The sequence below is a fragment of the Octopus bimaculoides genome, chromosome 1 (assembly GCF_046866305.1).
Source record: "Octopus bimaculoides isolate indiv1 chromosome 1, ASM4686630v1, whole genome shotgun sequence".
Classification (NCBI taxonomy): domain Eukaryota; kingdom Metazoa; phylum Mollusca; class Cephalopoda; order Octopoda; family Octopodidae; genus Octopus; species Octopus bimaculoides.
In genome coordinates, this window is record NC_142928.1 from 30645862 (window position 1) to 30671995 (window position 26134).

General features: G+C 39.1%; 1 protein-coding gene across 1 annotated transcript; it reads left to right on the plus strand.

Annotated features, from left to right (window-relative positions):
* Positions 1–466: 466 nt before the first annotated feature.
* LOC106870016 (uncharacterized) lies at positions 467–24806 on the plus strand. Its single transcript, XM_014915980.3, has 12 exons — positions 467–526; positions 4196–4251; positions 5988–6138; positions 7635–7801; positions 10723–10827; positions 11787–11855; positions 13300–13392; positions 14730–14862; positions 16716–16820; positions 18780–18931; positions 21567–21743; positions 24507–24806. Exons 1-12 carry the CDS (start codon positions 481–483, stop codon positions 24636–24638), a joined length of 1386 nt encoding a protein of 461 aa, XP_014771466.1. The 5' UTR covers positions 467–480; the 3' UTR covers positions 24639–24806.
* The last annotated feature ends 1328 nt before the right edge of the window (positions 24807–26134 follow it).

Consider the following 26134-nt stretch of genomic DNA (forward strand, 5'->3'; position numbering starts at 1 on the left):
AAAAGGTGAGCTGCTTAACAAGAGTAACATGGAAAAAGAGCATATTCTATCAGTTTCTCAATACAGATTGCAAGTGTGCTCTTCTCGTCTATTTTAAATTGAGACTCTGTGTGCGTGTGTGTGTGTGAGAGAGAGAGAGAGAGAGAGAGAGAGAGAGAGGGAGAGAGAGAGAGAGAGAGAGAGAGAGAGGTGGGGGACAGAGACAGGGGAGGGAGGGAGGGAGATAGATAGAATGTGTGTGTGTGTGTGTGTGTGTGTGTGTGTGCGTGCGTGGATGTATGTATGAATAACTTTACGAATGAACAAGTATTACCGTCTATCATCTTTCCAATAGAGGCATCATAAATAAATTTAAGTATTTTTTTTTTAAACTCCACCTTGAGCCGGAAGTCCGAGCAAGACCGGACTGAAAATAGATTATGTTAAGTTACTAATTTACACCGGTAGCAGACAACCTACTCTCACCACGCGATTGGCAAAATGGCGGCTTCTGTGCGTGTTCTTCGTTCTACCTTAGCTTCTGCTGGTAAATTTTTCATTGATTTTTTATATTTTCTAATCTAAAATAAATCATCCCTTTGTTTTATTTCATCCTAAATTATGTGAGTCATATGATGCTCTCTGTTATAATCAGATTTCCTTATTAATTCGGTGCTGCATTTTTCTCCTTATCACTTGTTGTTCCCCGTCGGTTGACCTTCATACAGGACATTCATTGCTTTTAATAATAAAAGATAATAATAATCATCGACAGTGTATGGATTAAGTTGGAGGATCCCTTACAATTGCAGACTTTATACATACATTTAGTTAATCTTCAAATTATGAAATATATAATGATTTAGTTATTAACTTTTTCATTTCAGTTTCCTATGCATGGCGTATATTTGTAATGTTGTGTGGTGCGTTAAAAATAAATTGGATTTTAAAAAGTCGAAGGTTGCCCGTGGGACAGCCTTCGACCTTTTCTCCATCCCAGAGATATTGTGACCCAGTGTTCCAACTAGATAGATAGATATTAGTTACTTGTCATTAAATATGTCACTGAAAAAGAATGCATTTATATACTTAAAAATATCACTGATATATTACACCTTATTTATCATTTGTTTCTTCGACTTATATATTTTATACTATTCCTATTTAATTAAACTTTGAGGTAATTAATGCATTTTAGTCGCTTTTACAAATGTAAAAAAAAATCCTACATATTCCTTATCGAGGTATTTGTTATTTTGTGTTTCGATTTTATTTGTTACCTTACGAAGTTAAACTAGTGCAACCGGAATACTGATAGAGAAGTAACTGAAGTATTTGACGGTTGAATTGAAAAACGCAGTTTTCAGTAACACGACTCAATTAGTACGCAGTGAAATAAAGGCTAGATCCTATTTTAGAGCGTACTAAAAAAATTACGCAGTAGTTTTAAAGTAATTTTTTAAAATCGGACCCGAAATAAAACGAAAAAACACGTTACTGGACGATACTATATTTTATCATTAGCGTACCCTATAAATACCTTGTCATATTACTTATATACTGAAACTTGATCCACTTGAATTAACCCTTACCCTATAAATAAGTGACCTTGTGCCAATATAAAAACAAAACTATATATATATATATATATATATATATATATTATCATCAAAGAATGTATATATGCATTTTAATACTCGAACTGTTTTTTAACATCTTTTATTATTCTCAAAGACTTTTGATAATCTTTTTCTAAAAAAGTGAAACCGGTTCAGTAAATAAATATTTTTAAAAAATAAGTGCATTTTCAAACCTTCTTTCATATATATATATGTATATATATATATTGATAATAAGGAGAATGAAGAATTTCAACATTCAAACTTTGTTTATTTCCATTTGGTTTATTCATAACTGTCCGGCACATGTTTCGATCACACTAACTGCATATTGTTGCATATTCATATGCAGCGATTTATGCATTATCAGTACAGTCTCTTCAGGGTATGTAAGTTATATAAGTATGACATTGTTCGAAGAGGAATTTTCCACCGCTATTAGTTTGAATTAGGCTTGGTACTAATAGTAGCAAACCATGACATTCTACGATGAGATGTTTTCCTCAACTATATATATATATATATATATATATATATATATATATATCATCACCATCATCATCATTTAACGTCCGCTTTCCATGCTGGCATGGGTTGGACGATTTGACTGAGGACTGGTGAAACCGGATGGCAACACCAGGCTCCAATCTAATTTGGCAGAGTTTCTACAGCTGAATGCCCTTCCTAACGCCAACCACTCCGAGAGTGTAGTGGGTGCTTTTACGTGTCACCTGCACGAGGGCCAGTCAGGCGGTACTGGCAACGGCCATATATATAGCTAGTATACCTTTTTCTTATTTACTCCAGAAGGATTTTTTCCCTCAGTAAAATACTTATATCTTTTGTTGAAATAGCCCATAAATTTATTGCTTGGTTAATCTACATAAATCTTAAATATTGATCAGAAACGAAAATTTGTTTATCTTGTCAAGAGGAAAAGCAGTGTACATGACCCTCTTATGGGGTTTCAGAGAATGGTGAGAGGGTGGAAGGTATCCTGAAACTGGTCTGGGTGCTTGCAACAGAGTGTCCTGCTAAAGGCATCCAAGATGCTAGTGTTATACTGGGTGGTACATTAAGTCTATGATCTAAGTAGGCCACTGAAAGAATTGAACTCAGAATGCAGAAATCCACAACAAATACTGCCATGCACCTGGTCCAACATTCTCACAGTTCTTCAGATCCATTGCCTTGGGTTGGTACTTTTATCAAACTCCAAAAGGATAAAAAGGCAAAGTTAATTTCATTGGGATTTGAACTCAAAATGCAAAGAGTGGAAATAAATAATGCAAAGTATTCTATCCACTGCTTAATGACTCTGCCATTTCACTGCCTTAATGCATTGCTGGGATCTATTTCAAAACGGGGGCACCAGTTTTCATTTATGTTTTATGTAGTGTTTTTGGTACCGAAAGACTTTCAAACTTCGTATATTATCTATTTTGTGTTATAGAACAGAAAAAAATTTTTGTATTCGAATTTATTTCATGTAAAAAATTGTCTTATTTCGATAATTTCTACTAATCACTGACGTCTATTCAGTTGAAAACAGTTAGCGCTGTAACGGTGTATATCGTATTAATACCCTAACCCTAACTCTAGAATCCGAACTCTAAAATTGTTACACACATAGATACGCACAGCGTAATTTATTATATAAACAATATATGCGTATAAATTACGATTAAACCGGATGAAATATGTCACAGGGAATAACATTTTTATGACCGCCCAGCAGTAACTCTATTGAGCTGAATAGACGTCAATGATTGGTTGAAATTACAGAAATACGACAACTTTAACATGGAATAACTTGCGATGTACGTTTTTTTGTTAAGAAGACTAAGAGTAAAAGATGTTTTATATGACACATTCTACCAGTGTCCCAAGTTTCAAAGTGTTTCGTTAAGAAAATACTGGTGCCCCCGTTTTGAAATAGATCCCATTGCTGTTTTTAGACCCTCCTAGACTAGGAGATGAGAATGTTTAAGTTAAACACTTGCAGATGAGTTGGAGGTATGGGCAACAAGAAAATTCCTGGGTTTAAAAGTTACTGTACAGGAAGGGTTGGCAAAATACATAATATAACTCCATGGGTGTGTGCTTAAAACACTTGCTTCCTAATCATTTAGTCTCAGGTTCAATCTTACTGTGTATCTATTATTATAGCCTTGTGAGTGATTATTCTGTCAACTGTAATGCTTATTTATTCACGCTGTTTTGAATTTATCATGCATTATCTTCTAGCTTTGAGCTTTTGATGAGGTAACTGTTAATTTTTAGAATGACATGGTAGGGTTGGTGTGTGAGGCCAGATCTTGGTTATTTGAACATAAAACAGCTAGAATATTTTGGCTGGATAGGGCCGGTTTAAATGCTAAAGGATTAATCAAATAATAATGAATGAGAATAAATTCTAAGACAAATTTCAAATATGAGAATGATGTCATCTTTGAATAGCTACTAAGTGAAAGAAAAGAACAGTTAGACAATTAAAAAATACTGTTTTGTTTTTGTATTTAACAGTTGTATATTTAAGATCCTATATTTAAACAAACTTCGTTTATTCATGTTTAATTTTGTTTTATATATTTTAGGCTCTTTTAAATCTACCTATCTTTCCTCAGCAAAATGCTTTACTGCACAATGTCAGGTCAGTATCTTTTATCAATAATTTTGATTACTAATAAATTTGATAATTCTAATTATTAATAGTAAAAAAATATTTTAAATGTACAATCCTAACCCTGCATACTATTTAATACAATTGGTTACATGTATTAATTTCTCCACATTACACCATACAATATGTCATCCTCACTAGTGCCTGGTGATACAGAAGAAAAGCACCGTTTACACTCTGTAAAGTGGTTGGCATTAAGAAAAGCATCCATCCATAGAAACCAAGCCAAAGCAGACACTGGAGCATTATGGAGTCCTTGGCCTCATCAGATCCTGATAAACTGTCCAACCCATGCCAGCATGGAATATGGACATTAAACAATGATGAGGATTTTTCACCACCCTACACCAAGCACTGTACAACACAATTTATTATTTGTTTACCTGTGATATTTTTACTGTACTCAGGTAAAATATGGTGCACTGTATCATGTTTTTACATTACACCCCATATAAAACAACTGGGCTGCCAAATCTCCCTCAAATCACACCTTACTGTCTCAACCCTTTAGCATTTAAACCAGCCATCTGGTCCAAATATTTTACCTGTTCTAAGTTCAAACTGGCCAGATATTTTACCTGTTCTATGTTCAAACTGGCCAGATATTTTACCTGTTCTATGTTCAAACTGGCCAGATATTTTACCTGTTCTATGTTCAAGCTGGCCAGATATTTTACCTGTTCTATGTTCAAGCTGGCCAGATATTTTACCTGTTCTATGTTCAAACTGGCCAGATATTTTACCTGTTCTATGTTCAAACTGGCCAGATCTCACTTCTCACAACTACCCTACAACGTCATTTTAAAAGTATACAATCACATCTTCAAAATCTCAAAGCTATGAGATTAATGAGAACGTGTCTGGTCATGGGGAATTATTCAATTTTTTGGAAACAAGTGAAGGATGGCAGCAGGAAGGCCATGCAGCCGTAGAAAATTCATCTCAACAAATTCCATCCAATCATGCAAGCATGGAAAAGTGGATTTCAAAATGATGATAAATGATACCTTATAAAGAAGAGATGGTTATAGCTACCTTATAAAGAAGAGATGGTTATAGCTACCTTATAAAGAAGAGATGGTTATAGCTGGTGGGAATGCTTTTGATCATAGCTTTTGATCAATCAAAGCTGATATGGAGTTAAACAGTAGCAACAGGCTCAGAGGGATAAGAATTGATGTCCAACAGGATTTTAACTCTTTTACTTGTTTCAGTCTTTTGACTGTGTGGAGCACCGCCTTTAGTCGAATCAAATCGGCCCCAGGACTTATTCTTTGGAAGCCTAGTACTTATTCTATCAGTCTCTTTTGCCGAACTACTGAGTTTCGGGGACGTAAACACACCAGCATCGGTTGTCAAGCGATGTTGGGGGGACAAACACAAACACGCACACACACACACACATATATATATATATATGTACATATATACGACAAGCTTCTTTCAGTTTCCCTCTACCAAATCCACTCACAAGGCTTTGGTCGGCCCGAGGCTATAGTAGAAGACACTTACCCAAGATGCCACGTAGTGGGACTGAACCCAGAACCATGTGGTTGGTAAGCAAGCTACTTACCACACAGCCACTCCTACGCCTCAGAATTTTAAAAATGATGTGACAATACTGCAAGGCATTTTGTCTGTGCTCTACAAATTCTATGCATATGTTAATTCCTGTTCTTTTTTCATCTGTTTCTGTTCTGTTTCAGAATGGACGATGGTTCTCTCAGACAGCTCGCTTCTTTGCTCAGCCTATGAGTCAGAAAAAAACTTTTGTACGCTCAAAACCTCACATGAATATTGGCACAATTGGTCATGTTGATCATGGGAAAACTACCCTTACTGCAGCCATTACTAAAGGTCAAGATAAACCAAAAATTTCTATATTCATTCTCTTTTTTTTTTTTTTTACACACTGATCTTTTTTTATATAATGTATGTAGCAAATACTATATATTAAGTTGTAAGATTTTGGTAAGCTTGCTTCTTAACAATGTGGTTTTGAGTTCAGTCCTACTGTACAGAACCTTAAGCAGAGCTGGCCAAAACCTTATGCGTGAATTTGGTTGACAGATACTGAAACAAGTCCATTGTGTGTGTGTTTTGTGTACCTTTGTCTTGACCTTACATAATGATTGTAAATGAGCATCACCATTATACAAACAATGTTGTCTGTTTCCACTCTTCTGTGAAGAACATGTCTGGCCAGGGGGAAATATTACCTTACTTGGGAGTAGGTAAGGGCTGGTGACAGAAACAGCATCCACCTGTAAAACATCTATCTCAATAAATTCCGTCTGACCCATGCAAGCATGGAAATATGGACATTAGATGATGATGAGTGTATAATCTATCAGCATATCGAAGGAGGGACCTGATGGGAAATATCCACTTTTTTTAAGATGGATGGAATTCATTGTGCGGGTGGCACATTAAATACACCATTTTGAGCGTGGCCGTTGCCAGTACCGCCTGACTGGCCTTCGTGCCGGTGGCACGTAAAAAGCACCCACTACACTCTCGGAGTGGTTGGCATTAGGAAGGGCATCCAGCTGTAGAAACTCTGCCAAATCAGATTGGAGCCTGGTGTAGCCATCTGGTTTCACCAGTCCTCAGTCAAATTGTCCAACCCATGCTAGCATGGAAAGCGGACGTTAAACGACGATGATGATGTAGCTAGGAGGTTCTTGTGTCAGATATAATTGAAGTATTTAATGACGTTTATAACATCTATATTAGTTGAGACAATGTTCTTCATGGCAAGGAACTATTGATGTGATTTACAGACAGTAAGAAACCACTGGTTTGTGGCTTGTCATTTATGTTGTATTCAGAGCTGGGCACCAATTCACTGGTCCTCAGGAGAACCACAAAGAACAACAATACAACTACATCTGCTTTGATTGCTAACCTTTTTGTAGCCATATGCCGAATACACTATCTTTATGCTTCAATTAATTTTGAAAATAATCAAGCGTTTGGAGGGATTTAGTTTAAATAGCTTTGTCATTGTGTAGTGTTTATTCTCACTTAAAAAAGTGTATGTTATGCTAGAACACACAATATTGCGATTGTCACCATGAGAGAAATTCACATATTGGCTTTTGGTGCATATAAGCACTCTTGTTTAAAAATTCCTTGAATAAAATTATGATGATGAGGGTTTTAACTGAAATATGAACTCTTTGAAACAGGCAGCTATGTATTTTAAAAAACGGGAAATCTCAGTTGCTTTAGTATTAAAAAAAAGTGATATCTTGGGTCCTGTACTCTGAACCCTAATTTTTCTTAAATGATAAACATTATCACATATCAAAAACAACTGTATTTTCTTTTCTTTTTTTAATATATTCTAGTTCTTTCCGTTGACAAAAATGCTATTTTCAAGAAATATGAGGAAATTGATAATGCACCTGAAGAGAAGTCTCGAGGAATCACCATTAACGCAGCTTGTATAGAATATCAAACAGAAAACCGTCACTATGGTCACGTTGATTGTCCTGGCCATGCAGATTATATCAAGGTAAGCATATAGTTTACTCTATGACACCTGTTTGAAATTAACTTATCGTTTATTTTTTATTTTTTTATTATATTATGTAATTGTTGTCCCCTATGTATTCAAAACTTTGTGCAACATATGAAGACAGGAAAAGCCTCTGGCCCATCAGGAATCACTGCTGGGATGCTTAAAACATCTAGTGGTGTGGGCTATGGTCTAGTCACCCATATTGTAAACCAGGTAGTTCATGATGGAGTCATACCCAATGACTGGCGTAGCAGCACCATAGTCAACTGCTACAAGGCTAAAAGTGATGCTTTAGATAGAAATAACTACAGGGGTATCAAACTGCTGGATCAGGTGATGAAGGTCACGGAGAGGGTCATAGCCCAACTAATTAAGGAGAGAGTCTGTTTAGATAAGATACAGTTCGGTTTTGTGCCAGGTAGAAGCACAACTAATGTTATATTCCTGGTACGGCAACTGCAGAAATACCTAGTCAAAGATAAACCCCTATATTTGGCTTTTGTGGACTTGGAGAAAGCCTCTGACAGGGTCCCCCAATCCCTTATCTGGTGGGCAATGCAGAAACTGGGGATTGACGAATAATTAATTAGGGCTGTACAGGCCCTATACAGAGATGCTGTTGGTAGGGTTAGGATTGGAAATGAGTATAGTGAAGAATTCCGGGTAGAAGTAGGGGTCCACCAAGGATCAGCCCTCAGCCTCCTCTTATTCATCATAGTCCTCCAGGCAATAACAGAGGAATTCAAGACAGGTTGCCCCTGGGAACTCCTCTATTCTGATGACCTGGCACTCATAGCAGAATCACTGCCAGAACTAGAGAGGAAACTTCAAATGTGGAAGCAAGGTTTAGAGTCGAAGGGCCTTAGAGCGAACCTAGCTAAAACCAAAGTTCTAGTAAGTAGGAAGACGAACACATCACACACCCCTTCAGGTAGGTGGCCCTGCTCGATCTGTAGAAAAGGTGTAGGTAGAAACTCCATAAGATGTACCCAATGTAAGCTATGGACACATAAGAGGTGCAGCAACATCAAAGGAAGATTAACCGGGAAGATAGCTTTCACATGCAGCAGATGTACAAGTGCAATAAACACCACAGATGCTCAGAAAACTGACTCTATCACATGTCAGGTGGAGAAACTAGAAGTAGTTGATAGCTTGCAAAGTTCAGAAAGCTTCTAGCCCTACAGGTGACAAAGGGCCTCTCGCTCAGAGTGAAAGGTAGATTGTATGATGCATATGTGCGAACTGCCATGCTTCACAGCAGTGAAACATGGGCCGTGACTGCTGAAGACATGCGTAAGCTCAAAAGAAGTGAAGCTAGCATGATCCACTGGATGTGTAATGTCAGTGTACACACACGACAGAGTGTATGCACCCTGAGAAAAATGTTAGACATAAGAAGCATCAGATGTAGTGTGCAAGAGAGACATTTGCATTGGTATGGTCATGTACCACGGATGGATGAGGAGAGCTGTGTGAAGAAGTGCCACTCCCAAGCAGTGGAAGCAATCCAGGGTAGAGGGAGACCCAGGAAGACATGGGATGAGGTGGTGAAGCATGACCCTCGAATGTTGGGCCTCACAGAGGTAATGACAAAAGACCAAGACCTCTGGAGGCATGCTGTGACTGAGAAGACCTGACAAATAAAGTGAGTCCCCAGCTGTAATCTACACCAGTGTCGCATAACCATCCCATTCAAAAGTACTTTGGATCGTAGGATGACTTGCCGTGCTTGAGGAGACCTATTGAGTCAAGTACATCAACATCCGAAATATCAAAATCAAATCAAATGGAAATTGTAGTTGTGATCTCCATGCCAGTAGCACATAAAAAGCACCATCTGAACGTGGCCGATGCCAGTACCGCTTTGAATGGCTTCTGTGCCGGTGGCATATAAAAGGCACCATCTGATCGTGGTTGATGCCAGCTCCTCTGGCCCCTGTGCTGGTGGCACGTAAAAAGCACCCACTACACTCTCAGAGTGGTTGGTGTTAGGAAGGGCATCCAGCTGTAGAAACACTGCCAGGTCAAATTGGGCCTGATGCAGCCTCCTGGCTTCCCGGACCCCAGTCAAACCGTCCAACCCATGCCAGCATGGAAAACGGACGTTAAACGATGATTATGATGAATTAAGGATAGAGTTTGGTTTTGTCATATCTGCTTGGCAGACATGACAAGCAGAGTTATGTACCTTGATGAGAGTTATAACTTCAGGTGCCAGATCAGTCCTGCATGTACAGACCTAAAGTCTTATCTGCATTTAATGTTTAATATAGAAGTCCATTTGAAGCTTTTACTGTTCTTAGGTGTTAGACTTGACCTATCACTCTGTTTAACACTACCACCTGGCCTTTGGATGCCTTTTGCATTGTTCAAACTGTTGCTAGCAACTGAGTCAGGAGTCCTGCCTTGAAAAATGTCATGGGCACAACTCTTCACCTAATTATGTCAAAGAAAATTAAGTAACTTTAATAAAAATAAAAGATAAAATTTTTTAAATAGGTAAATCAATAAACTCTTTTTTTTGTCTTGCAAGTAGTTGATGACCCTATCAGTGCAGGTGCCACTTAAAAGCACTCAGTCCACACTGTAAACTGGTTGGTGTTCAGAAGGGCATCCAACTATAAAGACCTTGCCAAAACTGACCTCACTATGTAAAAAGCACTAAGTCCACTCTACTTAGTGGTTGGTGTTAGGAAGGGCATCCAGCTTAAAGATCCTACCAAAATAGTCACAGAAGTCTGGTGCAGGCTCTTATGAAACCGTCCCACCCATGCTAGCATGGAAGGCGGATGTTAAATGATTATGTTGTTGTTGTTGTTGTTGTAGCTATATTTTGTATATAATTACCATGTTGTATAATCCTACATATTGTCATCTGTTTCACAAATGTTTGGTTCATTTTTCTTCCACAGAACATGATAACTGGCACTGCTCAGATGGATGGTGCTATCCTTGTAGTCGCTGCCACAGATGGTACTATGCCGCAGACACGGGAACATTTGCTTTTGGCCAAACAGGTTAGTATTTCAGGTTTTTGTGTTGTGTGTGTGTGTGTGTGCATGTGTCTTTTGTAGCAATTTTTATGTTTTTATATTTTATTTCTACACTAAATATTTTTTTCTTCTAGGATTTAATTCTGGCTTTCCATTATACTAATCTATTAAAACTATAAAGATTATTATAAGAGACACCTATTAGACATAATCAATCAGGGTTTTTTTGTGGTGGTGGGGTGGGATTAATCCGGTATTTCATTTTAATCTATTCTTTCACTTCTTTCCTCAATTTTTCCTTGGCAATCTGTCCTGATTATTTGCTCTTTTACTTGTTTTAGTCATTTGACTGCGGCCATGCTGGAACACCGCCTATATAGTCAAGCAAATCGACCCCAGAGCTTATTTTTTGTAAGCCTAGTACTTATTCTATCGGTCATTTTTGCCGAACTGCTAAGTTACAGGGACGTAAAGACACCAGCATCGGTTGTCAAGCGATGCTGGGGGGACGAACAGACACACAAACATACACACACACATACATATATGACAGGCTTCTTCTAGTTTCCGTCTATCAAATCCACTCACAAGGCTTTGGTCAGCCTGAGGCTATAATAGAAGACACTTGCCCAAAGTACCACGCAGTGGGACTGAACCCGGGACCATGTGGTTGGTAAGCAAGCTACTTACCACACACCCACTCCTGCGCCTATTTCTTTACAATTCTATATTCTCTTTCATCCTCCTCTTCTCAACTTGGAATGATTTAGTTTTACTTGAAAACAAATAAGGATCTGCACCAGGAGGAGCATCCAGCCATAGAAATCTTCCTTAAGAAGTCTCATCTAACCCATGACAGCATGATAAAAATGGTGATAAAAATAATGATGATGCTGATGAAAATTATGTGTGTGTGTGTTGTTTAAAACATTTTAACTAGTGATGATCTAAGTTTGCTTACAAAATTATCTTAAATCTTTCAGATTGGCATTACCAAACTGGTTGTCTTCATCAACAAAGCTGATGCCGCAGATGAAGAAATGTTGGAATTAGTAAGTATTTTTTTTTATAAATATATTCATGTTGCTTTTGCGGTTTAGCTCTTAATCAGCCTTGACCAAAGCCATTCTGGATGAAACCATCCCATTTCTTTGTATTTCTAAGATTATATTTACTAATATAGATGCTTCCGATCTAGTTTGGATTCTTTGCAATTAAATTTGATTGCAAAGAATTCAAATTTGATGGCAAAGAATCCAAACTAGATCAAAAATATCTATATATCTTGTGGGGGTGGGAGTAAAATTTGGCTGCTATTTCAAGCAGGTTTTTCAGCTGCATAGAGAGACTCCCTCTTGTTGGTTGTGTTGTTATATGCAAATCAGCTTTGGTTTAACAGCCCTACATGCAAGGCGCATGGCCTGGTGGTTAAGGCTATTGCACTCACAATCACCAGATCATGGGTTTAGTTCCCTGACTGGGCAATGATTTGTGTTTTTGAGCAAAACACTTCGTTTTACATTGTTCCAGTCCCCTTTCAATCAATGGGGATTGATGGCCTGCTCGCCTATCCAGCAGGGTGGCGTTATTTGAAGGCTAAAATTATGCAAAAGCACATTGTGACCAGTGATGAGTTACAACATCTGATTGCCTGGCTGATCACATGATCACGGGACATACAACTCAGTGACTGAGTCAGTCAAGAATTAAGTACTTTGTTTATGTGGCTCAGTATGAGAGACAAGCTATGATCTGCTAACTTCTCACTTGTTACCTAGCATCCTATCAACTGGTGCCTCTCTTGGCCATAACAGAATTAAAAAGAAAAACAAAATCAGGTGGGTTAGTAGGCAGGCATGGGTTTGTGGTTAAGAAGCTTGCTTCCCAACCATGTGGTCTTGGTTTCAGTCCCATTGCACTGCACCTTGAGCAATTATCTTCTATAGTGCTAGGCCAACTAAAGCCTTGTGAGTGCTAAGGTATATTCATGTCTTATCTGCCTGTTTATGTGTGTGTGTGTATGTTGGTGACCCTGTTAGTGCTGGTGTCACGTAAAAAGCACCCAGTACACTCTGTAGAGTGGTTGGCATTAGGAAGGGCATCCAGCCAGAGAAATCATGCTAAAACAGACAATGGAGCCTGGTGCAGCTTCTGTCAAGTCGTCTAACCCATCTCAGCTGTTTATGATATGAAAGACATTTAATCATTCAGATAAACATGCTCACGATTGAGCCAGTCGGGGGAAACTGTTGCTCAGCCTACAAGAAATAGCAGCCAAATCTCCAACTCCACCTCTCCTCTATTTCTTTCATACATGCACACACACACACACACACACACACACACACACACACATGCTGCTTCTGTCAATATTTAATCCTTTGATATTTGTTTAATTTGCTGTTCAACACCTGTCTGAAGATTATTCAATAATTTCTGTCACCATAATTCTTTAGTTTTTGTATTTATGTAATTTTTTTCCTTTTACACCTGTAGGTAGAGATGGAAGTTCGTGAATTACTGAGTGAATTCGGATTTGATGGTGATGAAACCCCTGTAATAACTGGTTCTGCTCTTTCTGTCATTGAGGTAGGTTTGTATTCATAACATTTCTATGTACCTTCAGTTTCTATCTGCTCTATTTTATATCACATCTTGGGCATATCAAACAGGACAGCAATTTCTATCATTTTTTTCTATGGTTGGCATTTGGAAAGGCATCCAGCTGTAAAAACCATGCCAAAACTGACCTCACCTGTGCTGGTGCATAAAAAAGCCCTCGGTCTATTCTGCAGGGTGGTTGGTGTTTGGAAGGGCATCCAGCCATAAAATGCCGTACCAAAACAGACACTGAAACCTGGTGCAGTCTTCTGCCTTGACAGCTCCTGTCAAACCATCCAACCTGTGCCAACATGGAGAGCAGACGTTAAATGATGATGATGATTATAAGACACTTCGTTTCACATTGCTCATGTTGAAATGTAGACCAACCAAGTACCATAAAAGCTTTTCCACCTTCTAGCTGTCACATCTTCAATGTTCCACGGGGTCAAGAGTAGGAGGGCTGAAAGGTTGTGTCTCTGCTCATGGCTACATAAGCACCTAAAGCAGTTAACAAAAGCATGGTACATACTATCAAATCATACTCAGTTCTGAGTGTTGCTCTAGAGCTTATATGTTACAGGCACAGTCATGGGTGTGTGGTAAAGAAGTTTACTTCCCAACGTTGTGGTTTCAGACTCAGTACCCTACTGCATTGTACTTGGGGCATGTCTTTTATGTTGCTATACCCCTGGGCTGACTGAAGCTTTGTGAGTTGTTCTGGTAAATGAAAACTGAAAGAGGCCTGTTGTGTATGTTGGTGACCCTGTCAGTGCTGGTGTTGTGTAAAAAGCACCCAGTACACTCTGTAAAGTGGTTGATATTACGAAGGGCATCCAGCAAGAGAAACCATGCCTAAACAGACAATGGAGCCTTGTGCAGCCTCTGGCCTTACCAGCTTCTGTCAAGTCATCTAACCCATACCAGCATAGAAAACAGATGTTAAACGTTGATGATGATATGAAAGAGAAATATGTATGTGTGCATGTTCATGTATCCTTGTCTCCACATCTTACATTAGTTTCAGACAAGTGTCACCATCATTTAAGCAGTGTCCTTCATTTCCAGTCTTATATGAAACATGACTGGCTATGGGGAAATACCTGACTTGGAAACAGGTGAAGGTTGATGACAGGTAGAGAATTTAGCTGTAGAAAATCTGTCTCATTTAATTCCATCTGATCCATGCAAGCAAGCATAGAAAAGTGGATGGTGGTTGCAGGAAGGGATCATTTAAGAGATATTTGGTTGCTGTTTCTAGCAAGTTGAATGGCCATATACAGGCTCTCTCGTTGATTCATTATTTATTGTATGTCTTATTGTAGGGCAAATCTCCTGAAATTGGAGCTAATAAAGTTAAAGAACTGCTTAATGCTGTTGATTCTTATTTACCAACACCTGAGAGAGATCTTGATAAACCCTTCAACATGTCCATTGAAGGGACATACTCCATTGTAGGTATGTATCGTGTAAAGTTCTTTGTTTTTTTTTTGTTTTTTTTTTGTGGGTAGAAAATCAGGCAGGAAAGTGGAGTGCCCTTGTGCAATTAGGAAGATCTATGATTGCAGCAGCATAGCATAGAATCACAATGTATGACAAAATGTACAATGAAGTATCGAAGAAGACTGAAGGAGGACATAATTGAGTGAGAGGACCTCTAGGTCCCCCACTTAGTATTTGATAACATTAAAATCCTTTACATGCATCAGATTCTACTAAAACTCTCAAACAACTATCTGGAAATGTGCAACCAAACAAACAAGTCTCTGTCAGCCACTTTGGATATCATGTATATCTTGTTTTTCTGAGCTTTGACAAGCTGACGTTTTTTAGCATCTTGCAATTCACTGGGTAGAGACCCACAGGTTTATATACCATCTTTCTACCATCATAGGTGCCTGGCTTAGTGGTTAGGGTGTTGAACTCATGATCGTAAGATTGTGGTTTCAGTTCCTGGACCTGGTGACATGCTGTGTTCTTGAGCAAAACACTTCATTTCACATTGCTCCTGTCCACTCAGCTGGCAAAAACGAGTATTCTGCGATGGACTGGCATCCCATCCAGGTGGAGAATATATATGCCATGAAAACCAGCCCTTATTAGTTGGCCAACTAATAAGGAGCTGCACAAAACCGGATTTCATGGGAGGGCTGCAATCAGAAAACCACTACTTTCAAAAACAAACGTTGTAAGCCATTTAGAGTGGAGTAAAAACCTACAGAATTGGTCCCTAGAGCAGTGGAAGAATGTTATTTTCTCAGACAAGTCATTGTTTACCTTATTTCCGACCACCGACCGAGTATACATGAGGAGACAGCCAAAAGAAGCATTTGACCCAGACTGCCTTCTTCCAACTGTTAAACATGGAGGAGGATCTGTGATGATCTGGGTGGGGGCTATAACTTGGAAATCCACTGGCCCAATGGTTTCCCTTCATGGCAGAATTAATAGTGAAGACTATTTAAGCATTTTATCTGATAAAATTCATCCTATGGTTGCAGAACTGTTTCCAGAGGGAAACAATCTTTCGGGATGATAATGTATCAATTCACACAGCTAAAGTTGTTACTAAATAGCACAAGGAACATTCTAGTGAAGCTGAACATCTTATCTAGCCACCACAGTCCCCAGGTCACAATATTATTAAACATTTATGGTGCATTTTAGAAAAACAAGTAAGGAGGCAATATCCTCCGCCATCATCACTATAAGACCTGGAGACTATTTTCACTGAAGAATGGGCAAAAACTCCTTTGGAGACAATTCAAACTTTGTATGAGTCCATACCTCGTAGAATTCAAGCTGTAGTTACTGCCAAAGGCGGTCCTACTCAATATAAAATAAACTTGTTTGAAATTTTAAGGTATTTCCATTATTTTGTCCAACCCCTGCATATAGTAAGTGATGTCAAATTAATCTATGTCTTGCTATGTACCTCCTTCAGCAAATGTTTAAAATTAACATTCACAACAGTAACATAGTCCTTTGTACACACTTTGTTCAGGGGTTGTTTTTTTTTGTTAAATTGTAAAATAATAAATTATTTTTGTATGAAAAATTGATCCTTTTTCACTACCTCATCCCACGTCTTCCTGGGTCTACCCTTTCCACAGGTACCCTCCACAATTGTAGGGTAGGTGTGAGAGGTCAGATATAGCTGGTTTTTATGCAAATGGGTTAATGCTGTTTTCTGTCTTTTACCCTTATCTGATGATATGCAGGGCACCTAAACACTATATTCTATAAATTCATTATTGTTAATTTAATATTTAAGGCTTGAATTTTACCTGATTTATTCACTTGTCTCCAAGGTCGTGGTACTGTTGTTAGTGGTCGATTGGAAAGAGGTGTGTTGAAGAAAGGAGATGAGTGTGAAATTGTTGGCTATGATAAGAAAATCAAATCAACAGTTACAGGTAAGTTTCCAATTAAAAGTTCAAGATTTAAGTTCTTTTTGATTCAAATCTCACAGGTTCCTCGTTTTAATGTTGGATAGAAACTATTTCTCTTAATTCTTTAACCTTTAGCATTCAGATTACTTTGTCAAATGTAATGCTCATTTATTCCCATTCATCATCATCATCGTCGTCATTTAACGTCCACTTTCCATGCTAGCATGGGTTGGACGATTTGACTGAGGACTGGTGGACCAGGAGGCGACACCAGGCTCCAATCTGATTTGGCAGAGTTTCTACAGCTGGATGCCCTTCCTAACGCCAACCACTCCGAGAGTGTAGTGGGTGCTTTTACATGCCACCGGCACGAAGGCCAGTCAGGCGGTACTGGCAACGGCTACGCTCAAAATGGTGTATTTTACATACCACCTGCACAGGAGCCAGTCTAGTGGCACTGGCAACGATCTCGCTCGAATGACTTTTCATGTGCCACCAGCACAAGTGTCAGGAACGGGAAGCTGCGGCACATGTGCTAGGAAGGCTGTGTGGTAAGTAGCTTGCTTACCAACCACATGGTTCCGGGTTCAGTCCCACTGCATGGCACCTTCGGCAAGTGTCTTCTACTATTGCCTCGGGCCGACCAAAGCCTTGTGAGTGGATTTGGTAGACGGAAACTGAAAGAAGCCCATCGTATATATGTATGTTTGTGTGTATCCCCCCTCCAACATTGCTTGACAACCGATGGTGGTGTGTTTACGTCCCCGTAACTTAGCGGTTCGGCAAAAGAGACCGATAGAATAAGTACTAGGCTTACAAAGAATAAGTCCTGGGGTCGATTTCCTCGACTAAAGGCGGTGCTCCAGCATGGCCGCAATCAAATGACTGAAACAAGTAAAAGAGTAAATAACCTATTTAAAATGCAATATATCCTACATTTTAACAGCAAATTTACAAAGTGTTTTTTCCCCCCCTTTTTGTTCAGGAGTATTTATCTATTCATTTAATTTACGTCCATTTTCCCATCCATGTCCTGTAAGTTCGCCATCATCAATTCACCGTTTTTTGTTTTTTTTTTGTAGTTATTTTCAATAAAATAGTTTTGAACTATTAATGGTGAGATATTATACTCTCTTTTTACACTTTTACTCTTTTACTTGTTTCAGTCATTTGACTGCGGCCATGCTGGAGCACCACCTTTAGTCGAGCAAATCGACCCCAGTACTTATTCTATCAGTCACTTTTGCCAAACCGCTAGGTTACGGCGACGTAAACACACCAGCATCGGTTGTCAAACACAGACACAAACATACACACACATACATATACATATATCATCATCATCATCATCGTTTAACGTCTGCTTTCCATGCTAGCATGGGTTGGACGATTTGACTGAGGACTGGTGCAACCAGATGGCTACACCAGGCTCCAATCTAATTTGGCAGAGTTTCTACAGCTGGATGCCCTTCCTAACGCCAACCACTCAGAGAGTGTAGGGTTATATATATATATACATATATATATATATATATATATATATATATATATATATATACATATATACAACGGGCTTCTTTCAGTTTCCGTCTACCAAATCCACTCACAAGGCTTTGGTCAGCCTGAGGCTATAGTAGAAGACACTTGCCCAAGGTGCCACGCAGTGGGACTGAACCCAGAACCATGTGGTTGGTAAGCAAGCTACTTACCTCACAGCCACTCCTGCGCCTATGGATATATTTCCACAGTGAATTGATGGTGGTGAACTTTCCCTATGGTGAATTGATGACTGTGAACTAAACTGTAATCCTTCCCATCCTAACATGGTGAGATGCTTTTCCTTTTGTTAGCTCTTACTTGTTTTACAGGTTTCCAACCAATAATGCTATTTTCACAAATGTTCGTTATAATCAAAGGTGTTCAGGTCTACAGTGTTCAATATGTACTTCATTTTGATGATGTTCTTTACTTTATATTCCACAGGAATTGAGATGTTCCATCAAACTCTTGGTAAAAGTGAAGCTGGAGATCAGCTTGGTGCATTAATTCGTGGAGTGAAGCGTTACGATGTTCGACGTGGCATGTGCCTCTGCAAACCTAATACTGTCAGCATGTACAATAAAATTGAAGCCCAGGTAAAAATTATAAAAATACACTTCATTTGTCAAAGGAGAGATTATTTTGTTTGTCTTTTTATTGTGTTGTTGCTGCTGCTGTGGATTGACAGAATCATTAGAGCCTCAGACAAAATGCATTGCTGTATTTAGTTACAACTCTTTACATTCTGAGTTCAAATCCTGCTGAGATCACTTTTGCTTTTTATCATCATTTAACGTCCACTTTCCATGCTAGCATGGGTTGGAGGATTTGACTGGGGACTGGCAAACCAGATGGCTACACCAGACTCCAATTATATCTGGCAGAGTTTCTACAGCTGGATGCCCTTCCTAACGCCAACCACTCCGAGAGTATAGTGGGTGCTTTTTACGTGCCACCGGCATGAGGGCCAGTCCGGCGGTACTGGCAATGGCCACGCTCAAATGGTGTTTTTTACGTGCCACCTGCACAGGAGTCAGTCCAATGTTTTGTTCACATGCCAGTAAGGCGAAGCTGGAAACGATTGCGCTCAAACGGTGCTTTTCACATGCCACCGGCACAGAAGCGAGACCGCTGCTCTGGCAGTGATCCCGCTCGGATGGTGCTGTTTGCGCTCCACTGGCACGGGTGCCAGTCATCGAATTTGGTTCAGTTTCGATCTCACTTGCCCCAACAGGTCTTCGCAAGCTGAGTTTAGTGTCCAATGAAGGAAGGTTGGCATGGATGCCAGTCATCGAATTTGGTTCAATTTCGATTTCGATCGATAAAATAAAATACCAGTGAAGTATTAGAGTTGATATAATTGACTAACCCCGACCTACTCTCTAATTACTGGCCTTTTGCCTAAATTAAAAACAATTGTTGCTGTTGTTGTCATTGTTGTTGTCAGATGCAGAATGAATGGGTTCCTTGTGTGTAAGTCTGTATCAGCAACAAGTGCTTGCTTGGCACTGTTGGTTACGACAATGAGGGTTACACTTGATCCAATCGAGGGAACAGCCTGCTCGTGAAATTAATGTGCAAGTGGCCGAGCACTCCACAGACATGCATACCCTTAACATAGTTCTTGGAGATTCAGCGTGACACAGAGTGTGACAAGGCTTGGCCCTTTAAAATATAGGTACTAATTTTTGCCAGCTGAGTGGACTGGAGCAACGTAAAATAATGTGTCTTGCTCAAGGACACAATGTGGAATTGAACTCATGACCTTACGATCATGAACCAAATGCCCTAACCACTAAGCCATGTACCTTCACACAGCAACAAGTAACCCAGAAGAAATGTGGTCATGAAAAGTTGTGTAACTTGAGGATACACCCTGTCACATCTTCACCACCATCCTCTTCCAACTGAGGTAACTATTGTTTCTCCCCTACAGCAAGACACCTGTTAGCGTCCCTCTATCATACTTTAACCTCCCATCACCCAGCTCCCTCAATGCTACCTCCACCTCCCTCAATGCTATCTCCACCCTCAGTTGAGAGATCTTATCTTGTGAGTTGCTCAGTGACCTCATTAGTGCCATGTAGTGATTGTGGTTGATGTTAAGAAGGGCAGCCAGTTGTAGAAATCATGCCAAAGAAGACACTGGAGCTCAGTGCAGTCCTCTGGCTCTCCGTCTCCTGCCAAGCCATCTAACTCATACTAGCATGGAAAATAAACATTAAATGATGGTGATGATGATGCTGCTATAGGAAATAGAAAAATTCCAACAAATTAGGCTCAGGCTTTGTGAGATAGGACAGACAGTTCTGGGAGTTTTGGTGGTACTTCAAGGACTTCCAAAATAACAGCACACAGCTTATATCTCTCTTTGCTTTCTTGATAGAGATTACGAGATAGATGGTTTGACAGGAGCTGGCCAGCTGAGGAACTTCCCAGGTTCCAATAGTCTGTTTTGGTTTGGTTTCTATGGCCAGATGCCCTTCCTAACACCAACCACTCCACAGAGTGTACTGGGTGTTTTTTATATGGCACTGGCATGGATGCTTTTACGATGCAGAGGCACATTGCTTTCATGTGGCACTCTCTCTCTCTCTCTTTTACTCTTTTCTCTTTTACTTGTTTCAGTCATTTGACTGCGGCCATGCTGGAGCACCGCCTTTAGTCGAGAAAATCGACCCCGGGACTTATTCTTTGTAAGCCTAGTACTTATTCTACCAGTCTTTTTTTGCTGAACCGCTAAGTGACGGGGACATAAACACACCAGCATCAGTTATCAAGCAATGCTAGGGGGACAAACTTACACATACACACATATATATATACATATATACGACAGGCTTCTTTCAGTTTCTGTCTACCAAATCCACTCACAAGGCTTTGGTTGGCCCGAGGCTATAGTAGAAGACACTTACCCAAGGTGTCACGCAGTGGGACTGAACCCGGAACCATGTGGCTAGTAAGCAAGCTACTTACCACACAGCCACTCCTGCACTGTATATATTTGTTTCCAAAACGTGAATGGTTTACTTGTTGGAGCGGTAATTCTTTGATAGGTAGCTACTCTTCCTACCATCCAGCCATGAAACCAAGCAAACGTCACTTGTTCAAGAGTGTAACACAATGATTGTAGTAAGGGTTAAATTTATAACCACGTGGTGCATCATCTAGCATCCTGTACTTTTATGTAAATATTTATTTATTTATTATTACTTAAATTTATCATTCTAGATCTATCTGTTAACAAAAGATGAAGGAGGGCGTTCCAAACCATTTACAAACTATTTCCAAACACAGATCTTCAGCCGAACTTGGGACTGTCCAAGTTTTATGTTGTTAGACCAAAGTAAAGACATGATGATGCCCGGTGAAGATGGGAAAGTTGTTTTCAACCTCTTCAAAAAAATGGTAAATTGTTACTGATATTATTATTATTATTATTATTATTATTTTTATTATGTTTTGGCTTTGCTTTAATTTATACAACCTGCACCTAGGTCGCATTATTATTATTAAAGACGACAAACTGGCAGAATTGTTTGCACACTGGGCAAAATGCTTAATGGTATTTTGTCCATCTTTATATACTCTCTTTTACTCTTTGACTTGTTTCAGTGATTTGACTGTGGCCATGATGGAGCACCACCTTTAGTCGAGCAAATTGACCCCAGGACTTATTCTTTGGAAGCTTAGTACTTATTCTATCGGTCTCTTTTTGCCAAACTGCTAAGTTACGGGGAAGTAAACACACCAGCATCGGTTGTCAAGCAGCATTGGGGGGACAAACACAGACACACAAACATACACACACACATACATATATTTTCGACGGGCTTCTTTCAGTTTCCTTCTACCAAATCGATCGGCCCAAGGCTATAGTAGAAGACACTTGCCCAAGGTGCCACACAGTGGGACTGAACCCAGAACCATGTGGTTGGTAAGCAAGCTACTTACCACACAGCCACTCCTACGCCTATATGCTGAGTTCAAATTCTGCAGAGGTTAACTTTACCTTTCATCCCTTCCAGGTCGATAAAATATCAGTTGAGTACTGGGGTTGATGTAATCAATGAGTCCCCTCCCCCAAAATTTCAAGCATTATGCCTATAGTAAAAGGGATTATTATTATTATTATTATTATTATTATTATTGTTATTGTTATTGTTATTGTTATTATTATTATTATTGAGTGAGAGAGCAGTGCATGCCACCAAACTGACACTGGGGTAAAATATACAAAGCCCAGTATATCCATCACGACTACCCGTTTGATAAGGGTACACCGGGCACATGCATCACAACCATATGTGCGCAACATGGTGATTGCATATCAAGATTAACAGTGCATGCCCTTGTAGGTGGGGCCCAGTTAGAATTTTCTTCAGGTTGAGTAGCGCAACCTGCTCAAAAGGTCTCTGAATAAGGGTTGTTTAAGGATGTTGAGTGAAACCCCCATGTTTCCGGAGGTGAATTATCCAAACCCCAACGAATTACTCTCAACACATGGCTATGATGCTGCCCAACTACTTCTGCTTGTAATCAGAGATGCACATATCAGCCACTAAGGGACATGTTTAACTGGTTAAGGTCAAACAACTGACAAGCAAATCTGTGGTATTGAGCAGAATATTTGCTCTAGCCCATCATTTATACCAATACGAATCAATGTACATGATAACACTTCCAATCAGTTAAGATCAGAAGCCATAAGAGCCAGTGCCTGGTACTGCATCAGGACATTTATTAATACCTCTGCCTTAGCGAAGGTGGGAGTATTGTTTTCAGTCGTGTTTGTTTGTCCGTGGACAAGATATTACAAGAACCACTGGATGGATTTGGATGAAACTTTGAGAGATGTTTGTCTACATGACTGGCACAAACTGATTAGGTTTTGAGATCAATCCAGTACTGGATTATTTTTCTGGTTATTTTACTTAATTTTTGAGAGCAGTCAGGTTCATTTTTAGTATTCTCGTTTGTGAGAGTAGTCGAGTTTATTTCAGATATTCTCATTTTAAAAATCATCTGACTGAGGGTACTGAATAGCATGTATGTTGCTAGAAATAAGAGTTAAAATTCTTAAAGTTGCATAAGGGGACAGTAACACACAAGCACATATATATATATATATATATATATATATATATATATATATATATATATATCATTATTTGTATACTGCCAACTTAACGTGACAGTCCCAATAAGGGAATATACTATTGCTTTTTAGCCCTGGGAAGCTGGACCGCTTCCTATTAGGCCTTGACACATTTCCTGTGCCCTTATCCTTGCGAGGGGGAGAAAAACTCCTCCACCCAGCTGAGCCTGCATTCAGGGACATGTTTCTGAGTCTTTGCTCGTCATCAGCCTGAAGTATATTCCCTTATTGGGACTGTCACGTTAAGTTGGCGGTATACAACTATTTTATCGCATCACTACTGCTTAAGTCTCTCTGAGAGATTTAGAAATCTATTATTTCTAATTTATATTATTATTATTATTATTATTATTTAAGTCCATTCTTTTAAGTCAGATGGAATTTGTTGAAGCAAATATTCTTGCTGTCAACCCCCACTTGTTTCCAAATTAGGTAATATTTCTCCATGGCAGGACATGTTTTTATAGAAAACTGGAAACAAATAACATCGCTTGTATGACAGTAACACTCTTTTACTCTTTTACTTGTTTCAGTCATTTGACTGTGGCCATGCTGTAGCACCACCTTTAGTCGAGCAAATCGACCCCAGGACTTATTCTTTGTAAGCCTAATACTTATTCTATCGGTCTCTTTTGCCGAGCTGCTAGGTTACGGAGACGTAAACACACCAGCATCAGTTGTCAAGTGATGTTGTGGGGACAAACACAGACACACAAACATACACACACACATATATATATATATATATAAATAATGATGGTTATGTGCATGTGTGTAAAATAAATTGCTACAATTTTGACATAAATGATAAACATTATATCAATCTTACCATTAATTTGAAATGAAAAAGAGAAAATAAAGAGTTTATTTATTTATGTATGTATGTGTTATTTACCCTTTTTTTATATATATATTTTCTTTTGTATTATATACTAACGCTATTTCCTCCTTTTCTTTTTTTTGACTCTGTCTTGTTCTTCTCATCACCCTATCCCTGTTTCCTGTTATTTCAGGCGCTTGAGAAAGGACAACGCTTCACATTAAGAGCATCTGGAGTGACACTTGGATTTGGTGTAATCAGTGACGTTCTGCCTGATTATGACCCAGCAGAAATGGATAAGAAATTACGGCAAAAAGACAAATGAACATTGTAAGATCAAATGTGGAAGATAATCATTACAAAATACAAAAAAGGGAGATGGATGACAACTCAAATAACAACTGTTTAGGGTATCATTTTTCAGTGTAGTGTACACCAAATTCATTAAACATTGCAATAAAGTTTGATTTTTTTTATAAACTAGTTATATAAACTATGTTTTGTTTTTATTTCTTTGTTCTTTGGCTCTTTTGTTTCTTGTTCCAACTTGACCAGAATCTGTGATTTTAAATTAAAAACCTTGCCAACAAAAATGTCTGTATGTTGTTGTTTGATCAGCTAGAAACAGCAACTGAATCACTCACAAATTACATCTTACTGTCTTAGAAAATAATTAGGTCACGATAGATTGTGTAGTCCTGAATACAATATGCCTTTAAAAAAATGGGATGGCCACAACTGGAATGTGTTTAATCAGGATCAAGCTGATTTGGGGTGAAACAATAACTTGAGCCAAACAGTTGACTCTATGTTATCATTTGATCCGTTGATCGGATCAATTGGAACCCTTGATGCCGTAAGCGACGGAGTGCCAACCCCTAATGTTCTTTACCATTAATCATGTTAACTCTAAATCGCCTAGGTCCAGACATGGTTGTATGGTTTCCTAACCCTATAGTTTGGGGTTCTGTTTTCTTAGGCAAATGTCATCTGTTATAGTCCTAAGTTGACCAAAGCCTTGTGAGAATCTGGTGCTCATGTGGTACTTATTTTAGTGACCCTGAAAGGATGAAGGGCAAAGTTGATCCCAGTGACATTTGAACTCACATTGCAAAGTCAGAAGAACTTTATGCTATAGGGAAATTTGAAATGGGTGAGGGTTGATGACAGGAAGGGCATCCATCAGACCCATGCAAGCATGAATAAGTGAACATTAAAATGATGATGATGACTGTTTCATATGAGTGGTGCTGAAAAGTCCTTGGCTTTAAGAGGATCGCGAAAGGTCTGGTTGGAAGCCCAACTTTCCAAGTTCTTTTACAGGACTTAAAAAAACTGAAGGACCACTGCGATAAGTGTATAAATCTAATAGGGGAATATGTTGAATAAAATAATTAACTGATCTTCCTGCATTTTCTTTTACCCAAAGTCAAGAACTTTGGTTCCTATGCAGTACACTCATTGAACATAAAGCCTTATGCCAGCATGGAGAAATGGATGTTAAATTCCTGTCATAATTATAAAGAGACTAGTTAGAGAGTGTGGAGGCACATGGCCTAGTGGTTAGAGCAATGGACTCACAGTTGAGGGATTGCAGGTTTGAATCTCAGACTGGGTGATATGTGTGTTTATGTGTGAAACACCTAAGCTCCATGTGACTCCAGCAGAAGGTAATGGCAAATTTCTGCTAACTCTTTTGCCACAACTTTCACTCTTTCCTCCTGCATCTAGCAGCTTACCTGTGACGGACTGGCATCCCATCCAGGTGGAGAACCTATCTGCGAATGAAACAGGGAAACCAGCCCTTATGAGCCATGCATG